We start from the raw sequence: 23,471 nt of genomic DNA on the forward strand, positions 1-23,471 counted from the left end.
TTCTTATAGTGACATTTCACTTTTATACAAATGTCATTTCACTTGATTTTAACATTTGTCTTTATACTATTACTATTGAACAGATATGAAAAGATGTCAAGTTGAACAAATATCAAAATCATCCATGTTTATGGGTTAGAAGAGTTACATTTACTGTGTTTCTTATTGGGCTCTTGGTCACCTGTGGTGGTTTGTCAATTACTAGATGCCATAAGAAGAGTAAAAGTAAGATGCAATGCTTGAGCCAGTTTTTCTTTTCAAATTCCTGGCCAGCAGCATCAAGATGGTTAGAGACAGAAACATGGGAGAGACTCAGCCTCAGTTCAGTCAGACCTAGACTCAGATGAAGAGTTGCAAGCCATGAGCAATAACATGATGTCATAATGTTGCATTACAAACAATGACAATGAATGAGGCCCCTGAGAAAAAAACTGTGACTATATAACATTTCAACAAAGGGAGACATCTTCTTTGTTGGATATCAACTGCCAATAAAGACACAAGAGAATAAAGAGAAGGGCAGATGAACCAGAAGACTCAGAGAGCAGGTATTAATGAATGACAATATACAGTATAATGACAATCTTGTTACTTCTGTTTGTGACATCTACTTTCATTTGGCATATCAAATATTCTTTGTTTGTTCTTTCAGAAGGATGGAAAACTACACTTACAACAGCCTCACTTTGCAGCTGGAGCGGTTGAATGTGTCGAAGGACTCTGTCTACCCTGTCTTTCTCTTCTTGTTCTTCTCCTATTTGTTTATAATGTTTGCGAATATTGGCATCGTTATTCTAGTTTTTATTGACAAGAACCTTCACCAGCCGATGTATCTGCTTTTTTGCAACCTGCCATTAAATGACATTCTTGGAAACTCTATCATGGTGCCTCGTTTGCTCATAGACATGCTGCGTCCTCCCTCTGAACGTCTCATCAGTTTTTATGAGTGTGTTGTCCAAGCTTTTACCTCACACATGTTTGGTATTACCACTAATACAGTGCTCATGGTTATGGCCTTTGATAGATATGTGGCCATCTGTAATCCCCTGAGTTATGCCTCCATAATGAGCAACAAGATGGTGATCAAGCTGACGGTTTCTGCCTGGGGAGTGGCCTTTGTTCCGGTGGGGATTCTGCTGGGTCTGACCATAAGACTGAATCGATGCAGGACTATGATTACAAATCCTTACTGTGACAATGCCTCCCTGTTCCAACTCTCCTGTGAGAGTGTGTTCATTAATAATGTCTATGGCCTCACTTTCACTGTGGTCCTGTTTACAGGGTCTATAGGCAGCATGGTCCTCACTTATACCAAGATCACTGTTGTCTGTCTGACCAGTAAGAACAAGTCTCTGACAGTAAACGTTCGGAATGGCGCCGCTTTGGAATGGCACCCTGGAACCAGATGTAAGTGATACAGCCCAGCTGTGCATCTTTATTCGGATGGTTTTTACGAATATGACTACAAAAGAAGAGCTGTTAACATTACTGCCCATGAAAAAATACACACAGGGGCCCTCATTTATCAAACTTGCGCAGGATCTGGTGTAGATTCTGGTGTAAATATCAGTGTACGCCAAGTGCCGCTATTTCGACATTGACTTCTAATTGTCGGAATAGCGGCATTAACATTATTTTTCAAGCGTCCCACTATTCCGACATTTTTTTTTCATTGTCGGAGTAGCGGCACTTAACTATTTTTCAAACATTCCGCTTTTCCGTCATTGATTGATTACCTTATAGTCAGACGTGTCCTTCTGATTTTTTTTTCTTTTTCATCTGAGACACTGTTTCTCATACACAAATACATAGGCCTATTAGAGAAGAAAAACAAACCCTCCAAGTTTAAAAACACACAGGCAACTCAGATTTTGGAGGTTTTTGTTTTTATTGTAGCTTATTAAAATGCAAGATCATTTTTCTGACTGATTTATTGCCCGATGTCGCCGTGTATCTCGCTTTCTTTCCCCCACCCTCCGCCCGTTGTCTTCGTTGTCACTTTGTTGCCGCTCCACAGAGTGCACATGGCTAATTAATATGCACGTGCTGACCATATATGGTTGTGTCTAGGCATTCCGGGGGCGGAGGTGTGTTCACGTGCGCAACTGCGCACCATTCTTGGATCCAGTTTGATTTATCAAAGAGAAATTGTGGAGAGTTGTGCACGCACAGTTTGATAGATCTGAAAAAGGTGTAAATATTTTGGGTGTCTTTTCGCCGTAGGCCTAAGCAAAAAATGTAGTAGCAGCAGTTTTACACTGCTTACTTACAGTTTTGATAAATGAGGCCCCTGGCCCTAAGCCCAGAGACGCACAGCTACAGCTCCGCGGCTCATCCGCGGCGCTGTCCGTGGTGCTGACGGTCACAGGTTAACTTGACAAACAAACTGCAGCATAGTTCTGTTTGTTTATCATGTGTGTCAGTTTTGTTTGTGACTTGATAGTTGAGTTGTTGAGATTAAGAACATCACTCCCTCATCAAACCAGTGATAGGCATGCTGAAAAGAAAAGAGAGAGAGAGATGCGCCTGGGTATCGCAGCTGTAAAAAAAAAAAAAAAAAAAAAAAGATGACGTGTCGGAATAGCGGTATCAAAAAGTGTCGGACTACCGGCATGTCTAGATAGAGGGATGTCGTAATAGCGGGATGTCTAAATAGAGACATGTCGGAATAGCGGGATGTCTGAATAGCGGGCGGACCCCGTCTGATGGGGGCTTCAGACGCACATGTGTGCAATCGATCGCACCGATTACATTAGGAAACCGAGCAATCTCATAAAAGGCTCTTTTAATCACAGTTTGCTGAGCATCCGCATACGGGAAATGAATGTACTGCCGTGAGAGGGACTTTATTGCCGCCAGCACTGACGGCATGGTTCGGCTGATGGATGGTTGTGAGATGCCAGCTCGATCCCCAATCTCCCGTTGAAAGGTCCCGGTGGCCAAAAACCCCAACGTGGAGAGCACCATGTCTCCCTCTGCAACTGGGGCTCCAGTGTCCGGCAGAGGAGGAGGAGGAGATCCCTTGGCAGCCGATAGCGGCTGAGCAACCATTCATCGCTCTCCTGCAGAAGATCCTCCCGTTGACGGAAGTTCTGTTCCCGACGGAGAGGAGCGTAATTCCTCTAACAGCAGGAGGTCTGCCATCATCAATGTGTGATGACGGTCAAAGTTTCTCGCCCGTTAAATATGGGATTGAATGTGCATCTGACCAATCACACTGCATATCTGTCAGGCCACGCATTGCGCTTAATCACCCAGGATTGCTCATGTCAGCCTGACATGACTTTGTTTGTTTTGTTTTGTTTTGTTTCATTTTATTTTGTTTTGTTTTATTTTACTAATGACAGTAACAACACTGCATCGCTGCATCAGTATGATCTATTTATGATCCGACACAACCTCTGTCCTGACTCCTGCATGCTTTACGCTGGTTCCAAATGTGCGTACACCTGGTCAGAGCTGGCGTGAGATTTGTGCGTACCGTACGCTCAGATTGATAAATGCCGATCCTTGCGGTGAATTTGGTGTACACCCATTTTTTTGGTGTACCCAAGTTTGATAAATGAGGGCCAGGGAGAGGACATTTTTCAGTTTTTAAAAAACTTTATTGAAAAAACACCGTTCCCAGTGTGCAAATTGGTGTCAATCACAACAGATGGTGCGCCCACCATGGTTGGCCAAGCCAATGGATTTATTGCCAAGTGCAGGGAGAACGACAATTTCCCTGACTTCCTTAATTACCACTGCATAATACACCAACAAGCATTATGTAAAAAAAATGCTTAACATGAAAGAGATAATGGATGTGACAACAAAGATCATCTGTTATATTATAATATAATATTTGATGCACTTTTAGACATAGTGGGAAAAGTGTGCAGGGGCGAAAAGGAAAAAGAAGGGCACATATAGCGCGTCCTCGCCACTGAAGAGGGCACTTTAACTTTAAAGCAACTTTAACATGCACCATGCACTTTAACATGCGTTTTGGCTTCCAAGAGGGCACTTTAGCACACGTTTTGGCTGCCATGAGGGAACTTTAGCACACGTTTTGGTCTTGAAAAAGGTGGCTCGTCTTATATTCAGGGTCGTCTTATATTAGGGTCAATACGGTAAGTGGCGGGAAGATACCTATGTGCCGAAAAACCCTGATGCAGCGCATTGAAAGAGAGTTTGCACCTCAAAACTGATGGATGTGGACAGTGTCTGCACAACAGCACATATTTGGTTGGCAAAAAACCGCAGTTTCTTTGGAGTGACATTTCATTGGATTGACAGAGGCACACTTGAGAGACATTCTGCAGCTTTGGCATGTGCACGCCTTAAAGGACGACACACCTTTGATGTAGTGGCAGCAAAACTGAATGAAATGCCGAATATAACATTCAAAGCAAAGTCAGGTCCACTGTGACTGATAATGGCAGTAATTTTGTAAAGGCATTTTGTGTGTTTGGTGCAACTGAGGAGGAGTCAGACGACCACAATGATGGAGTGGAATTTCTGGATGTAGATGGTCTTTTTCAAGAGGTTTTCATCTCTCGACCTCATCAGTGTCTCCATTCTGGTGTGCTGAAGACCTACTACAGTTATCACAACCCTGTGTACTGTGTGTTGTCTTTTGACAGTTCATGAAGAAGTCAGGTGAGTGTTAAAGGGTAAAGAAAAATGCAGATAACTCATGTCAATTGGTAAAACATTTGTTTTTCTAACCACTGCACAGCGAGGCGCAAGCCCCTCTCCTTCCCTCCCACCGGCGCAAGTGGCATAGAGGGCGGAGAGAAGGCGTGGAGTGGGTTGAACACAGCCGAGTCCGTTCTTCACCAATCAAATGAGCTCCTCTCCTCGCCTTTAAATCCGCTGTGCGCGAGGCGCAAGTTTGATTTCACCGTGGAAGAAGAAGGCAGCAGTGAGACAGGAGGAAACTGATGTTCTGGTCCGGTTCAAGTGCGCAGTGTCCGAATATATGGTCGCGCGAACAGACCTCACGGGCTGATGGGGGACAGCTCTCCATTCCGACACACCTCCACTTCGACACCCCGCTGTTCCGACACCCTCCCCCCGTAGCTGTCCATTGTCCAAGGTGCTGAACCGTGTGACGTTGTTTACATTCTGCTTTGTGGCTTGTCTGTGAAACGTGCGCTGCTCAGAGACTGGGCAGATCTGTCCCACTTGCTTTATCCCCAACTCTGTAGTTGGAGATCTCCCACACAGTAATAGAAATAGCCTACACTTTTTTTCTTCCCCCCTTCTCCGCTCGAGCGCGGCTGAAGCCAGCTTGAGCTCACAGGGGCGCGAGGCTGCTGCAGCTGCCGCTCGTGCTGACAGCTGACTGAGGGAGATGCTTTGGTTGGGTTTAGGCAATGAAGAAAGGAGTTGGTTAAGTTTAGTAAAAAGACCAGGTAGAGGCTAGACAGGCTAGAAGCGTAATGAACATTAATGTTAACCCTCTAGACGCCAGAGTTTATTTAGGAAAATATTAAGTTTGGATTTCAGGATTTCACAAGGCTGTAGCTTTTAAGTGGTCAGATATAAATCTATGGTGTAAATAAGAAAAATATTAACAATGACCTAAAGTTTGTGATAGGAGTAAATGTACTCATCTAATTTGCATATTGTGACGACACCGGGTGGCAGCCCCATTGGATTACGTGACTTCCAGTAAAACTGAATTTGGAACATATTTACACAGGAAAAAAAATGATATTGACATCTAATTCTCAAAGTAAAGGAACAGGAGTCTGATTGGAGTACATTTACAGTCCCCCCCTCCCTCCCAGCCCCGTCGATCCGTGTCGCGGTAGTACCGCGGACGAGCAGCGGTGCCGGTGCTCCCCTCCCCCTGGCCGGGAGTCTGTCATACAGCGGCTGAAACGAGCGAGGAGTCCCGCCGGCACCGCTGCTCGTCCGCGGTACCGCGACACGGATCGACAGGGCTGGGAGGCAGTGAGGGGTGGGGGGTGACAAGTGTGTGTGGTGTGTGGGGGGGCGCACAGTGTTTCTCAAGACCTGAAGTTCACTTCCTGGTCGCTCTGAGCTGCGTGAGCTCCGCGAGAAAAAGCGGAGCGCCTGTGTGCCAATCAAACTTTTTTTTCTCAGATATTTTGTAGAAAAACACACCCACAAATGAGGTCAGGATTGAAGCTGAACATGTTCGCCATCTAGTGGTACCAAGCAGTAACAATATAGGGCAGTAGATTTAAAGATATGGGCTGTTTTATCCAAGCATGCTGCCTGTCGCAATAATGCGACTTTGGCGCCTAGAGGCATAGGCGTCATTTACGCTGGGGACGCTGGGGACATGTCCCCACCACTTTTTGTCAAGAACAATTTTGTCCCCACCACAAAATTAACTTAACATTATCCTAAAGAAGAATGGCGAAAAAACGTTGATAAACTATGACAAAATAGGCAGCTGAAACAGTGTGCACGGCGCAGAGGCTCTGCCGGAGCCGACTCGCAACAATGTAGCTTTGATTAAAGTAGTTATAACAGCCCGGAGCGGCGCGCTGCGCGCGTCCTCGCAGCTTGGCTGGTTACACAGGGAGCAGCTTCTCCTGCTCTCCTCGCCGGGAAAACATCGACCACGTCTGTACTCGGTTTTCCACACACACACAGGTCTGTCTCTAGCTCTGTATGTATGTATGGATGTGTGTGTGTGTGCAGACGCAACTGACAAATATGTACGGACAAGCAACAACTTCATTACCGGTATTCAGCATTTTATTTTGAAAATTGACCGGATTCTCTTGCCTTTTCTGTGCCCTGTGACTTCCTGTCTGGTACGATCCGTCTATCCAGCTTGACAACGGCGCTCACGGCTCGCGTGAAAAATAAAACAGACGCCGAACTGAAGCGCTGCCTCCACTCGTTTCGATTGTACCGAATGAGACAGCACCCGATATATGCTTAATGTTTGGGTGCAAAGTCACTGTTAACGAAATCAACATCTAATTTGTCCCTTCAAAATAAAGTTTGTAACGTGTCTGTTTGGAGCAGCTGCTGACAGTGACAGTTTCCTCATCACTAAACCTGAGCGACCATCAGATCCTTCCTCACTCACGTCGTGACGACGGGACAAAGTCTTTTGCACATAGGCTATATTGTATATTGTGTGTTTTTCCTCCCTATAACCGTCTTGCTTCAGTTTTTGCTGGTTGGCAATCATCTGACACACCCGCTGTTTCTGTTTCTCACTCTCGATGCGCATAGATGTTATAAAAAGGAAAAAACACAGATGCGCAAATTGAAATGACCTACTGTAGTATAGTCTAACAATTCAATGGCCACAGCTGATCACCAGCTTGTCATGCCCCACCTGTCACGTCTCTAAACACAACTACGGGCTTCTTCTTCTTTTTTTTTTTGCTGCGGTCCGGCGGAGAATTAAAAAAAAAAATCTCGCAGCCGCATCGGGTCCAGGGTCCAGGCTTCAACACTGGTCGGACCTGGTCGGGTCTTTGCTCATTTATTTGCTCAAACTTGGACCCAGACCCGGCACCAGAGTCTGGTTGAGAACGGCAGTCTATGACGGTCTGGGAAACGGTGTCAGGTGCGGTGCGGTGCGGCGGCGGGGGGGGGGGGGGGGGGGGGGGGGGGGGGGGGGGGGGCATATGCATATGGTCATTGTCCCCACCACTTTTCAAAGTAAACTGACGCCCTTGCCTAGAGGGTTAAGTATTTGCTTGTTTTGCAGTTAATTATGCACATGATCCGTTTGACCCCAAAAAGGAAAAAAGGATCAATGCGCACTGGGGGTTTCCCCTAATAGCCTTTTCGGAGTAGCGGGGTCTTTAGAAAACCCTGCTATTACAGATGTTACTGGTTCAAATTTGCGGACTTCACGCGTGGTCCACGCGAGACGGCACAAGACTCAAGCATTTTTTTCTTTGGCGAGACAAGAGGTTTTAATGAAAAGCCTCAATGTGCCAAAACAACCACCAGGTGGCATCTGTGAGAACGGAGGACGACAGGCGGATGACTCAGTGATCTGTGCAGTAATCCACAGCTTAAACTCTAGGGTATTAAACTAGAACTAACTACTGTATACCCTGCCTAAATCACAGAAACTATTGTAATATGATAAAGCCTGTCTTGCTTTATGACTTGATGATTATGTATCACAAATTATGAAGGATCATCTGCGCAAGGCAAAGATGATAGCATCAACAAACCACGGCGTAACACACGCGGCTGTATGGGACAGGCTTTTATTTAATTCAGAACAAACCGCTTAGCAAAAATGGAAAATATAGTCTATAATAATTAATTGATCTGTTGTTTGGCCACTGTTTGAAAATAACCCGAATTATGAGCAAATAATCTGATCCAGAGCAGCAGTCATAATCAGACTTCTTCTAAATAAACCTAAACATTCAATAACTGGGTCAGGTCGGACCATGGGATTCTTTTTTCTCTTCTTCTTCACAGGAGAAAATGAGGTGCGCTGCGCTCACGGACGCGTTGATGTTTTGTGATTTATCTGCTGCCTTGACTCTGCCCTTATACACGTGCGTTCAGATTAACAATAAGACAAGCCATGGTTGAGTTTATTGAGTTAATAATCAGCATCTTAGTACCTCTGATCCGGAGCGATAGTGTTATGAAAATCGCTACAGTTGAACTGGTCTGGTTTTTAGCTGCTCAATCTCATTGTTTTAACCTCTTCATGCAGAGGCCATTTTTGGCAATTTCCGCCTGTTTTTGTATCACTGCAATTAAAGCTTAATAGCCACAGAAGTACTAATCCCACAACTATGGTTAATGGCTTAAATGAAAGACAACCTTTGTCCCTTTACATCTATATGTATAAAATATTGAATTGAGTCATTCCATAAAAAAATGGGCTTCTGGAATTGCTATTTTTTTTTGAAAAAAAAAAAAAACGAGTTTGAAATTTTTGGTGAAAAGGTGATATATCAAAATCCTAATTATAAAACAGGTTGAATTTTACATATATGGTTCACACACTCCCTGTCCACATGTGTACCAAATTTTAGGTTGATATGTAAAACTACTGAGGCACTATAGAGTTTTTCCAAACAGTGTCCCTTGGCGATGTACAGTGTGCAAAACCTGTCCAAAATTGTCCAATTTGGCTAAAATGCACACTGCAAGATTTTAGTGAGATTTTTTTTTTTTCCAACAGATAACCTATTGGGGCCAATCACATACTTGATGGGTTTTAGGAACACCAGTTACATAAGTAAAATGCCATTTGAAAATTTTATTTCTGGGGATGAATATTTAGTGTCCAAAACCCATCCAAACATGAATTTACCTATTTTCGCCTGTATTATATTGTTATTTTCCTTTAAAACTCCAGAAGTAAACATCCCACAACCATCAGTGATGGCTTAAATTAACAAGGACATTTGAAATAGTTCATTTTGTCTTTTATTATTATTTTTAATTAAACTTGGGGCAGTAAAAACACACTTTTTGTGTCGACTTGTATTGCTTACATGTTGACACTAGGGGGAGAGGGAACCACATGAACCAGCTGGGTGCAGGCTTAAGCTTTGCCCAATCAGGGATCATTATATATCAGGTCACACCTTAGAGTCTCTGCTATTGGACCAAAAAGTTTTCACCCCCGTGACTTTGATTGACAGGCGACGAGAGATGCGCAAAGCGGGTGCGCAGTCTGCCGGAGAATGCGAGTAGTATTAGAACTGCGGAGTTACGTAAAACGCCGTGGAATATCTGGTCACGATGGATAAAATCAATCAATGGATTATTTTCGAGCACATGTTCAGCTTTTAAAAAAGGGTAAGCTTGTAATTTTATTCAGTGTTTTAGTGGGTCTATTATTGATTATTGTCCCTCTTTTTCGGCACTCGAAAATGACTTCCGGGTTTGTTTTTGTTGAGTGAGCAGGCTTGTTTAAACCTTTGATGGGGTAAAAACTGCATTTTTGTGCTTTGCTTTTGTTTATATGACAGAAAACGATTTTTTGGTGGTGAAAGAAGAGGTGTACAGATGGTACATATATGTTAAAATCACCTTCGTTGTTGACGTGACGTCACTTGCGGGCTGCCGTAGTCTGATATTGTTTGAGACATTTTCAGTGACTGTGAAAAAACCGTAGCACCTAGAAACTTCATTTTTTTTTCTACCTGTTGCTGAAAGTGTCCTTAAAAGGTCTGTGGTGGAGTTTTAATTACAGCATGCCTACTTTTCGTTATATTAAGGACGCCGTTCGTGTGTTATTGATTTGGGACGCCGGCGTCCCAACCACTAGGGGGCCTGCGTGAACAGGTTAAAGAAAAGGGATTGATTTTTATAACGAAATGAAACGAAAACAATATTATATTGATACATTGTTGTAAAAAAAATCCAAAAGAAACGAAAATGAACTAAAGAAAATAACTTTCACACACACATTAAAACAGTGCGATTGGTTGAAAGCTGATAATTAGCCATGTGCTTGCTGATTGGCCGAAACCATAGCCGCGTGAATGGCCAATCGCCATGTGTTAACGGCCGACATGTAAATCAGCTGTTTCGATGGGCGTTATATGAATAGAGATGTTAATGTGTCTCATAAGGTACTTTGCACATAGGCTACTTTCTGTAACTGGAAGAAAAACAGCCAGCTGGAAGAATGTGTTGCCTAAATCTTTTACTGTGTGGGAGATCTCCACCAACGTAGCCGGGGAGAAAGCAAGTGGGACCGTTCTGCCCAGTCTCTGAGCAGCGCACGTTTCACAGATAAGCTTCATAACGGGAGTAGCCTAATGTCAGTAGTTTCTGTTTAAAACATGCTGTTTCAACCGCCCCTCCTCTGTGTCTCAAACGACCCGCATAGGTGGGACGTTTGAGACAAATAACAACATACGTTTAAAGTTATAAAACACACACACACACACACACACACACACACAGGAATGAGTTTTGAAGCGGGCCGACATATAGGCTAGTGAGTGTAGATTCATTGATAAAACTGTAAGGCACACACAATGCCATAGCCTACAGTACACTATTTTCAACATATGTAATGTTGTGTGTCGTTTTTTTTAATGATTATTATTATAACTCTCAGTTAATGTAGGCTTAATTTCCACTAATTTATCCATAAACGGACGATGGACGATGTATTTCACCGGCGAGGAGCTGTCATTACGCGCGCGCGACTATTACGCACAGCGGAGGTGATTCGTAGTGGGAGGAGTAGGGGCCGGGGTGGGGGAGGGGGTCTTTCCCATATACATTTGCAGAAGTGACAGAACAACTTATAAAAGAAGCCGCACCAAATGCAAAATAATTCAGAGTCCAGCACTCGTGAAAATAGGAATGGGGGCCCGCTTCAAAACTCATTCCTGTGTGTGTGTGTGTGTAGCGCCTCTCTAGTATATGAAACTATAGTGAGAGGTGGCTAACCTGAGCTCTTTCTTGCTATCAAGCAATAAGATTGGGTCTCTGTAATAAACTTAAATGTATACACTAACAGTATGTGTGAAAAGCGATTTTTAAATGTTGTCTTGACTTCCCCTTTAAATCAAGTTTTTAACCCTCAATTTACTCTCTTATGAACTTAAATACTTTTAAAATCACAGTACCTTTTAATCACTTTTTAAGCACAAAATTATTCCTCTTGACCTTAATGAACTTAAAATATTAAACTCAGTGACCACAACTGTTTAGTGTAAATAAAAAATGAATTGTTTACTCACAAGTTATGTTCAGCAGGTTCACACATTTTTTTCAGACCTTCTCAAAAACAATAATTATCACCATGACATTTAAATGGGCCCCATGAAAATAAAATAGCCGGCAATAAAATAAACTCAATTGTTCAAATACCGTTCAACCGATGCAGGCCTGAATGCAGCTCGGGTACGTTGTAGCCTCAAAACAAATGGCTGCTTCACCACTACAGGGCAAAAGAAAAAGGAGGAGAGGTACCTTCATCCACAGGTGTTGAAGCCTCACACACCCACACTGGAGAATGGCCGAAGCAGGAGGAGGAGAGGAGAAAGACGATCCACCCAGAGGAGGAGAAGAAGACACACACCGCCGCCGATCTCACCGTGGCTCGGCTCCGTCGTCCACGTCGCTGCCAATCTCGCTGTGGCTCGTCTCCGTTGTCCGCAGCTCCACACGCGTTGTCACACAGGCTCTGCCGTACGGGTCGCTAGCCGCTAGCCTGTTAGCAAAGTCCGTGCAAACTACTAGCCACTTGTTTAGCCGCTAGCTTCACTTCTTTCACTTATCTGGAGTTGAGCTGTCCGCTCAAACAGACAGTAAAGTCACCTCGAAGTCTTCCGAAGAGTCCTGGTCGAACACCTCCTCGACCCTGGTGATTCACTCGACAGTCTCTTTTTCCTCACTCTTCACACCGAGCAGTCCATGCTTCGTCTTCTTCCTCGGCTTCTCTCTCTCTCGCTCGTTCTCACTTCCTGTTTGGTTTTTTTCACAGGTACAAGGCTCACTCGCACACCTTTCAAAATAAAATACATTCAAAACCATTTGTGTGTCTTTCTTCCTGTACTTCAGTCATAGTTACAGACATTTATAACAACAAATAATTAACATATTAAATGCATAGTTCAATGCACCAATACCATTACACTATTTACTTTTTTACTGAATGCTTATTTTTACTGAATGTTTTTAACTTACTTTTTAACCTTAAATGACATTTATTAACCATGAACTTAGACATTTTTAAATCTTAACTGCTATTTATTATGCAATTAACATATTTATTTAAACATATGCCCTTTTTATTCTTCATGAATTTCCACCGGGCTACACTCTCCCCCTTTTTAAATGTCTGTGTGTCCTCATCAGACTCTAATGAACTTAACTAAGGAGTATTAAGAGTGTAATAACTCAGTATGACTAGTGTTTTCCTATTTTAATGACTATACCTCTGTGAACAATAGTCAGTGGCTGATCTCTGGATCTACCAGGTTCATCATAGGTAAGTCTAATAGTCGGCTTAGCAGTTCTCTTTGATCTAGGTCTAGGCTCAGGTTTGGTTATCACTTTTCTGTTCTGATCCTCAGTCACTTCCTCTTCTTGGTCTGACCCAGATCCAGTTTCACTGATCTCTTCCAATGTTATTTCTCTTTCACACTTCTCATTCTTCTCACCCTCAGGTTCGAGTTCAGATTGGTGATCATCCTCTTCGGGGTCAGACACATTCTCATTTGCAGGTTCAGATTCATGGCCATTTTCGTTTTCAGAGTCATCGTCCGGTTCTGGTTCGGGGTCAGGTTCTGCGTCAACTACTGACTTGGAGGCAGGTGTCGCTCTCGGGACTAAATCTCTCCATTTGGCAGGATGAGTGACATAATACTCCATGTCAGAGGACGAGTCAGAAAACTCCTGAAACTCCTGAGTCTCTGGTCTTGGTTCTCTTTGACGATGCCTATGAGTGACAGCTCTGGTCTTGGGCCTAGCAGGTGGATCTTCATCCTGATTGGGGGGTGGTATTCTCACAAGCTGCCCTATAGGAAGAAGGTGGTCCCTGTGGATGGTCTTTGTCCCTGGCGTTCCATCCTCCCTTCTGATGTTGAACACAGGTAGGTTTGGCATTTTTCCCATTACAACATAGGGGGCAGGATTCCACTTACTCTCCAGCTTGTGCTTGCCTCTTAGGCCCAAGTTCCGGAGCAGAACTCGATCGCCAATCTCTATGGACTGAAAGGTAACTTTGCGGTCATACAACCTCCGGTTTCTCTGATGCCTTTTGTTTGCAGCCTCTGAGGCTAGCTGGTAGGCCTGTTTCAAGTCTTCTTTCAGTTTTGTGACATATTGGGTGTGGCATGCCTCCTCAATGCCATCTGGGGACGTCCCAAAGCATACATCCGCAGGAAGCCTCGCTTCTCGGCCAAACATTAGGTGGTATGGGGAGTACCCCGTGGCGTCACACTTTGTACTATTGTACGCATGGACCAAGTAAGGAACATGTTGGCTCCATGAACGCTTCTTTTCCCGGCCTAGCGTACCCAGCATGGAGAGCAACGTCCGATTGAATCTTTCCGGCTGAGGGTCTCCCTGCGGATGATAAGGTGTTGTCCGCGACTTGCGTATCCCCATCAAAGTCAACAGTTCCCTGATCAACCGGCTCTCGAAATCCCTTCCTTGATCCGAATGGATCCTCGAGGGCAGTCCATAGTGTACAAAGTATTTCTCCATCAGGACTTTTGCCACAACTGGTGCCTTCTGACTTTTTGTTGGAAAAGCCTGTGCGTATCGCGTAAAATGGTCTGTGACCACCAACACATTGCTGATACCTTTGGAGTCAGGCTCCATGGAAAGGAAGTCCATGCACACTAAATCCATAGGCCCATGGCTAACGATCTGGTGCAATGGAGCAGCCCTCTGTACCGGGGTCTTGTGAGTGATGCACTCAACACAATTCCTGATGTACTCTTCGACGTCCACCAACATCCTAGGCCAAAAGAATCTACTGCGGAGCAGGTCAACCGTTCTCTCCTGCCCAAGGTGCCCAAGGTCGTCATGCATGGCCCTCAAGACAATCTCCCGGAACTCCTTGGGGAGGACCAACTGACTGACCACTTCCCCGGAGGGTCTTTTACTGTAACGGTACAGTAGTCCATCTTTCATGGACAGCTTTCCAGACTCTCTTTTCAACCTCGACAACTCTGGACTCATGTTGGCCTCCTCTGGCCAGCATCCATTTTTAAGAGCCTTGATGGCTGGTCCAATGGCCTCATCATTTTCTTGAGCATTTTTCAGACTTGACTTACTCATGAGTTCAAGTGACTTTAACTCCATGTGCGTTGGAAACGCATACATGTCAGGCACACAGTGGGAGGACGCCCCAAGCTGTGCAACATAAACAGGCGTACTGCAGTCAGCTACTGAAGCGCAGACCTTCTGGCAGATCGTCTTGACCCCAGACTGCGGGATAGTCACCCAACCATCACCATCTGCACCTGGCATGTTTCTTGACAACAGGTCAGCGTCAATGTTCTGTCGCCCAGGGCGATACTGAACATCAAACTCATATGTTGATAGAGCAGCGAGCCAGCGATGCCCTACCGCATTGAGCTTGGCTGTACTCAACACGTACGTCAGCGGATTGTTATCAGTGCGTACTGTAAATCTTGCCCCGTACAAGTAGTCGTGGAATTTGTCGACTACAGCCCACTTGAGTGACAAGAATTCCAACTGATGTATGGGGTAATTCTTCTCAGCAGAACTCAGCTTTCGGCTTGCAAACGCAACCGGTCTCAGGCCTTCAGGGTGTTCTTGGTTCAATACAGCCCCAAGACCCTTGAAGCTTGCATCGACATGAAGAATGTACGGCTTTTGTGGATTAGCGAACGCCAGAACAGGTGCGTGAGTCAGACAGTAGATGATCTGGTGAAACGCATCTGTACAGGATTTGTCCCATCTATCTCCAAAGGGCTCTGATTCCTTCAAGTAGACTTTGTCTACATCTGGGGCATGCTTGTTTCTCTTCTGAGTCGGAGCATAGCCCTTGGTGAGCTCAGTCAGTGGTCTAACGATTGCAGAGTAATTCTGTATGAATCTACGGTAATATCCGCAAAATCCAAGGAAAGACTGCAACGTCTTCAGGTTTGTTGGCTTAGGCCAGGTGGTAACGGCCTCAATCTTGTCGGGATCGGGCGCGACACCTTCGGCAGAAACAATATGACCTAGGTACTTGACCTTCGGCAAACAGATCTGACACTTGTCCACTGAAAGTTTCAGCCCAACTTCTCCAAGACGATCCAAAACCTTGAGCAGTCTCTCTTCGTGTTCCTCAAGCGTCTTTCCGAACACGATCAAATCGTCGAGGTACACCAGCACTTGCAAGAGGTTCATGTCTCCTACTGCCCTCTCCATCAACCTCTGAAAGGTTGCTGGAGCCCCTGTAATGCCCTGCGGCATGCGCTCAAACTGAAAAAATCCTAACGGGCAAATAAATGCCGTTTTTTCTTTGTCCTCTTCGGACATAGCTATCTGGTAATAGCCTGAACGTAAATCCAAAACAGAGAACCACTGACTCCCTGTGAGAGCATTTAGTGCATCCTCAATGCAGGGGGTGGTATATTGGTCAGGTATGGTTCTGCTATTCAACAGCCTGTAATCTATGCACATCCTAATAGCTCCAGTCTTTTTTCGGACAATAACTATAGGGGAAGCATAGGGGCTTCGCGACTCAGTTATGATCCCCGCTTGCAACAACTCTTGTAAATGCTTTCTAACATCTTCGAGGTCTGCAGGGGCCAGCCGGCGCGATCGTTGACGGAAAGGCCGGGAGTCAGAGAGCCGGATTTGGTGCTCCACCCCCTTGGCCAAACCCACGTCCCACTCACACATGGAGAACACCTGAGACTTCTGAGCCAACTTCCTTCGTAGTCTGTTTTTCCATTGCTCAGAGATAGGAGAGTCTCCAAAGTTTATCACACTCTCATCAAACTCCGGGGAAACAGTCTCTTTGGGGGGGATAGTAGCAACCGACTCAATGAGGTACATGCCTCCAATCACTGTTCCCGGAGGTATGGAAGTCTCTCTCGAAGATTCATTCTTGACTAACACTCGCAAGCTGTTAACATCCAAAGCCCCACTGGGCACAACCATGGGATGGAGAAACACATCAGCAGGTAAGACAGCTGCTGGTGCCGAATCTACCATCAGGATTTCTGGTCCAACTGGTTTTTTCAACTCAACTTTGCACACCACATGAGTGCCACCATCTGATGGTAAGATCAAAGGGCCTGGACCCATCCATCTGACCCAGCCAGCCTCATCTTCACTGGTGGGGACAGCAGTCCCATTGAGGGCAGGCTGACCCTCCTGGACACCAACTCGAAACCCAAGTGTTTTCGTGACATCAACACCATTTTCCTTGCATCGGTTCACCAAGCGTCTCACATGGCTAGCGTTGGTGCCCACCACAACAGATGTCTCATCTCCTGTCTTCGGATTAGGACAAATGAGGGCGAGGACAGTAACAGTCTGACTGGTCCCTACCACCTCAGCTGGATACTCCAAATCAACCACCACGTAACCACGGTAAGGGTAGCTAACTCCAGACTCACTCAAACCCCACAGGGAAAGACCAGACACTGGCTGAATAGGGACGTCAGGTAGGTGTTTTTGGTACCAGGGCTCAAAAATGATCGTCACCTGCGAGCCACTATCTAACAAAGCAGTGCAGGGCTGTCCATTAACCTTCAACGGCACCAGGCTAGGCGGACCAACCAAACCATCGGGAATGCTAACTTTGTCTGACATGTCAGCAGCACTTTTCTTCACAAAGCAGTTAACTCTACTAACTGTGGCATCACTTGACGGCTTGTTGTTTTTTGACAGCTTCAGGGCCTGAATAAGCCTCTTGATAACTTTAGCCTGATTTTCTGGGTTTTGGCACTTCCCAGCATAATGCCCATTCTCTCCACATCGATAACAAAAATGTTCCTCTGGGACTTTAAAGGATCTTTGGGGAGAGCTGGCAACTGGCTTTGATGCATTTACAGCTGAAACAGAGGCTCGAGGTTCAGCTACTTTATTAGTGAACCTCTGCTGTAGGTGCTTTAACTGTTTTTTTAAAGCTACTATCTCACTGTCAGAACTACACTCACCGGGCGCAACTTTTGGGGGAGTTTTCTCATCACTAGCTGGCCCATCTTGAGCTGGTTTAGACACAACAGCAGCGACAAGTGTCTTGAGTTCTTTGATCTCAGACTTCAAGTTCTGGATTTCAATTTGCTTTGCATCAACATTTTGCTTGTATGATCTGTGCACGACAGGTGTAATCTGCTTTCTCGATGCCTCGTATTCCTCTTCTGTGCGTATCTCTTTTAACAGCTGGAGAAAGGTTGGCGGCTTTTCCTTCCTCTCTCTCAGACGAAGATTGACGAGCATCAGATCAGAGGCTATGGCACCACGCAACAACTGCTCGAGCCTTGCTCTATCTGCATAACCAAAGGGAAGACCGCCTCTCTGCACAACCCTGCCCAACGACTGTTCTAACCGTCTAAGGAAGTCAGACAGCTTCTCATCTGGTTGTTGCTGCAGTAACCGAAAAGCAAAGTATAACTCTTCACCTGACTCTGCTGTCCCAAATGCATGCTCAAGCGCCTCTAAACAGTCTTCAGGGCTCACGTCAGGATCACTAGCTCGCGCAGCTTTTAAAATGTCTAGAGCAGGACCTCTAACACTTTCCATCAGTCTCCGCCTTTTCTCTTTTGGCGAGCAGTCGCACTCCTCCACCATGAGCCGTGCTTGACCCAGCCAGTGTTCGAACTGCTCTTCTCCAGCTGGCGTGGGAGTTAACCCAGAGAAAACTCGTAGGCGGCGATAGCTTCCATGTTCACTTGATGACTTGGATGTCTTGTCGAGCAAATCACTCACTGCCCGAAGTATAGCCTCTGTTGACTTGGCTGCAGCCTCTTCAGTCGGGAACAATGTGCGGAGGTCTTCCACGTGTTGACCGTCTGTTGGCGGTGACCCAGACACTTGCTCACTGTCTTCAGTATTTTGATCTGCTCGGATGATTGACCATGGCCCTCCACCGTCAATAGGAGCCACTTCCGGAGGAACTATGTCCCCTATAACAGTTTCCCTACATTCACACAAAACATGGTACCGGTTGTGCTGTAGGTTGAAGGTTCGGCCTCTGACACGCACACGTCCCAAACTCTTCACTGTTTGCATTGTCTCTTCAATGGCATCAGAGGTCACATCTTCTTTAATGATAACCATAACTGCATAAGCCTCATCTACTGCTTCGCCACGGCACCATCCCTTTAACTCTGATGCTAGCTCAGCTTGAGTTGCCATTTTAGCTTAGCAGTTAGCACTATTTTAAACTTCAAACTCTTCCCAAAATATATACAAAAACACACAAGAAACCCACACTAAAATCCCAGCGGTGCCTCCATTTTATGTAGCGCCTCTCTAGTATATGAAACTATAGTGAGAGGTGGCTAACCTGAGCTCTTTCTTGCTATCAAGCAATAAGATTGGGTCTCTGTAATAAACTTAAATGTATACACTAACAGTATGTGTGAAAAGCGATTTTTAAATGTTGTCTTGACTTCCCCTTTAAATCAAGTTTTTAACCCTCAATTTACTCTCTTATGAACTTAAATACTTTTAAAATCACAGTACCTTTTAATCACTTTTTAAGCACAAAATTATTCCTCTTGACCTTAATGAACTTAAAATATTAAACTCAGTGACCACAACTGTTTAGTGTAAATAAAAAATGAATTGTTTACTCACAAGTTATGTTCAGCAGGTTCACACACTTTTTTCAGACCTTCTCAAAAACAATAATTATCACCATGACATTTAAATGGGCCCCATGAAAATAAAATAGCCGGCAATAAAATAAACTCAATTGTTCAAATACCGTTCAACCGATGCAGGCCTGAATGCAGCTCGGGTACGTTGTAGCCTCAAAACAAATGGCTGCTTCACCACTACAGGGCAAAAGAAAAAGGAGGAGAGGTACCTTCATCCACAGGTGTTGAAGCCTCACACACCCACACTGGAGAATGGCCGAAGCAGGAGGAGGAGAGGAGAAAGACGATCCACCCAGAGGAGGAGAAGAAGACACACACCGCCGCCGATCTCACCGTGGCTCGGCTCCGTCGTCCACGTCGCTGCCAATCTCGCTGTGGCTCGTCTCCGTTGTCCGCAGCTCCACACGCGTTGTCACACAGGCTCTGCCGTACGGGTCGCTAGCCGCTAGCCTGTTAGCAAAGTCCGTGCAAACTACTAGCCACTTGTTTAGCCGCTAGCTTCACTTCTTTCACTTATCTGGAGTTGAGCTGTCCGCTCAAACAGACAGTAAAGTCACCTCGAAGTCTTCCGAAGAGTCCTGGTCGAACACCTCCTCGACCCTGGTGATTCACTCGACAGTCTCTTTTTCCTCACTCTTCACACCGAGCAGTCCATGCTTCGTCTTCTTCCTCGGCTTCTCTCTCTCTCGCTCGTTCTCACTTCCTGTTTGGTTTTTTTCACAGGTACAAGGCTCACTCGCACACCTTTCAAAATAAAATACATTCAAAACCATTTGTGTGTCTTTCTTCCTGTACTTCAGTCATAGTTACAGACATTTATAACAACAAATAATTAACATATTAAATGCATAGTTCAATGCACCAATACCATTACACTATTTACTTTTTTACTGAATGCTTATTTTTACTGAATGTTTTTAACTTACTTTTTAACCTTAAATGACATTTATTAACCATGAACTTAGACATTTTTAAATCTTAACTGCTATTTATTATGCAATTAACATATTTATTTAAACATATGCCCTTTTTATTCTTCATGAATTTCCACCGGGCTACATGTGCGTGTGAGAGAGAGCGACAGAGAGAGAAAGAGAGTGAGAGACGGTGCGCCGTGTTTGCCTGACACCAATATAATAGAAAAACAAAGGACTTGCATGTAAAAATCCGATGTTCAGCAGCAGGGAACAATATAGCCAACAGCATTTTGCCAATATTTTAGACCCCCCCCCGGCCTCCCCGTAGTTCGCACTCTGCATACACACACACAGACCCACTCTTCCTCACACTCGCGCCAGCTCAGTTTCTCATCCAACCATGTCAGTCAGAAAATTCCACAATATCTCGGGCTCCGTGGGTCTGGACCATCCATCCCTACTGTTGAGTGCTGGATTCTGATTTATTTTGCATTTGATGCGGCCTCTTTTAAGTTGCATGTTCTGTCACTGCTGCAAATTTCTATTAAGCTGTGCGTAATAGTCGCGCGTAATCCTCGCCGGTGAAACACTTCGTCCATTTATGGATAAATTAGTTCATTCACAAGAAATCATCCAGCTGCACTCTCAAACAAGGTGCGGAGTGAGAAATCTGCGGCACTACTGCACAGTCTGTAGTTGGCTCATTTTAAAAACACATTTTGGAGATGACGAGACAGATGACCGAAAAAAGAGAGTGAGACGTGGGCTATAGTCTACTGTAGCTGCCGTCGTTACATTTTGTCATTGAAAAACTAGGCTACTATATTATTTACTGTCTGCAGCTAGTTCTCCTTTCATCCTCTTGTATTCTGTATCATGAACAGCGCCACTCCTAATCGCGGCTACATTGTGTGACGTGTCAGCATTGGCCCCAAAACGTCTGAGCAGTATTTAGTACGGTGCTGCCACCTAGAGGAAAACAGTTGTGGTGAAAAGACACGCGTTCACGCGATCCTGCAGTGCAGGAAAAACCCCGCAATTTTGAACCAGTAACATCTGTACGATGAATGGAAGTCTATTTTTGGAAAGGCGGGGTGTAACCGTCGTGCAGACTTCCACTCGTGCCTCCAGTCATATTTTGCAGCAAAAAGTAAGCAATATTTGATTTCTGCTAATAAAAAGCCAAATAAATTGCACTATAGAGAACAAAGTAAAAAAAAGAAGAAAAACTTGTAGCATTTTATTTTGTCTTTTTATACTGCAGTTTCACAGTGATTCAACAGTAAACATCCTGAAAACGTACCTGCTGACTCTGTGTTTATTGAAGAACCCTGTTAGCTATCTGCCAACTTAGAGGACACCTACACAAACTAACAAGTTCCAATGGTCATCACAATGATCTTCTAATGTTGCATCATACTTCACCAAAGGTAAAAAAAAAAAAAAAAAAAAAAAAAACTGATTCCCCTAAAGATGCAATCATGTACGTATATAAACACTGCAACAGAGGGCTGGATCAGAGCTGATGAACAGTATTTGCTGTGCATGGGAGCGTGCAATACAGAAATGCAAGACTGAAATCAAGTGGGTATTGCTGATCTACAAGAAGTTTCTTCTTTCAAACTTTTTATCTGGTTTTCTCAGAGTGTTTGTAGTTAAAAAGTTAAAACATATGTGAAGAACATTTATCTCTTCTGCCTTCATGATTTGTTGAACCTGCTAAAGTGATACTTTTGTGACTGTAAGGAGGTAACTCAACACACATCAGAATAGGATACACAGAACATACTGTCAGTGGAGGGGGCTAGATATGCATGTTTTGTTTTGGCAGAAACTGTATACTGTGCAATTAATCTGCTTCTGGAAAGCTTGATGTTTTAATTCATAAACTGTTTGGTAACAGATTTCATGACATGAACTGTTGCATTAACGCCACTGGTTTGATCTTTTAGGTTGATGGAAAACTACACCTACAACAGCTTCATCCTCCAGCTGGAGGGGTTAAATGTTGCAAAGGATTCAAAACAGGCAGTGTTTTTTTCCCTTTTATTTTCCTATGTGTTTATAATCATTACAAATGTAGGCATCACTGTTCTGATTTTCATGGACAAAAACCTTCATCAGCCAATGTATCTGCTTTTCTGCAACCTGCCACTAAGTGACATCCTGGGAAACTGTATTTTTTTTCCTCGTTTGCTCATAGACATGCTGCGTCCGTCCTCTGAACGTCTCATCAGTTACTATGAGTGTGTGGTCCAAGCTTTCACCACACACATGTTCGGTACTACCACTCACACTGTGCTCATCATTATGGCCTTTGACAGATATGTGGCCATCTGCAATCCCCTGCGTTATGCCTCCATAATGAGCAACAAGATGGTGATCAAGCTGACGGTTTCTGCCTGGGGAGTGGCCTTTGTTCTGGTGGGGATTCTGCTGGGTCTGACCATAAGACTGAACCGATGCAGGACTCTGATCAGAAGCTTTTACTGTGACAATGCTGCACTCTTTAAACTTTCCTGTGAGAGTGTGCTTATCAATAACATCTATGGAATTGCTTTCACTGTGGGCCTGTTCACAGCCTCTATAGGCAGCATTGTCCTCACCTACTCTAAGATTACAGTAGTCTGTCTGACCAGTAAGAACAAGTCTCTGAACAGTAAAGCCTTAAAGACCTGCAGCACTCATTTGCTTGTGTATCTAATCATGGTGATCAATGGAATCTCCATCATTACTCTTCATCGCTTCCCTCAGTTCTTGAACTACAGAAAGCTTTGTACCATTTTGTTTCATATAGTCCCTTGTAGCCTAAACCCCGTCATTTATGGTGTGCAGTCTAAAGAAATAAGAAAATTCCTGTCTAGGTTGTTTGAGTTCAAGAGGCTTCTGCCATCATTAAAAAAATAGTTTCCAAGATTTATTTATAACTTAATTAACACAAAGAACTTAAAATGTATACAAATGATGCCTAGAAGGTTTGAAGGAGTAATATATTATTAGAGAAGGGCAGGGTAATACCATGGTAATTATTTATAGGATAACCTGGTAATGGCTTTGCAGTAACAATTATGATACTGGTAATAAGGTTTATTTAAAAAAAAAATAATAAAGGAGCAGATCCATTATATTTTAGCAACCAGGGCCATTGTGGAGCCAATTTTTAGCTCAGAAATTTCTGGCCCAACACTTGCAAAACAACTTTGCTGTGGAGGAAACTGGATAAATGAAATAAAAGTGATTGAAACTGTCAACATCCAATTGGTTATACTGTGATAACATGAGATGAGCATAAATGGCACAGTTTTGCAGGAGGAATAGA

General features: G+C 44.3%; 1 protein-coding gene across 1 annotated transcript; it reads left to right on the forward strand.

Annotated features, from left to right (window-relative positions):
* Window positions 1–656: 656 nt before the first annotated feature.
* Window positions 657–23,059, forward strand: LOC310997250 (olfactory receptor 8G17-like; the record flags this gene model as incomplete). Its single annotated transcript, XM_083986926.1, has 2 exons — window positions 657–946; window positions 22,390–23,059. The coding sequence occupies 2 exons, from the start codon at window positions 657–659 to the stop codon at window positions 23,057–23,059; spliced, it is 960 nt and encodes a 319-aa protein (XP_083843052.1).
* Window positions 23,060–23,471: the final 412 nt, after the last annotated feature.

Source organism: Trachurus trachurus (genome assembly GCF_905171665.1).
Source record: "Trachurus trachurus genome assembly, chromosome: 14".
In the NCBI taxonomy this organism is placed as follows: Eukaryota; Metazoa; Chordata; class Actinopteri; order Carangiformes; family Carangidae; genus Trachurus; species Trachurus trachurus.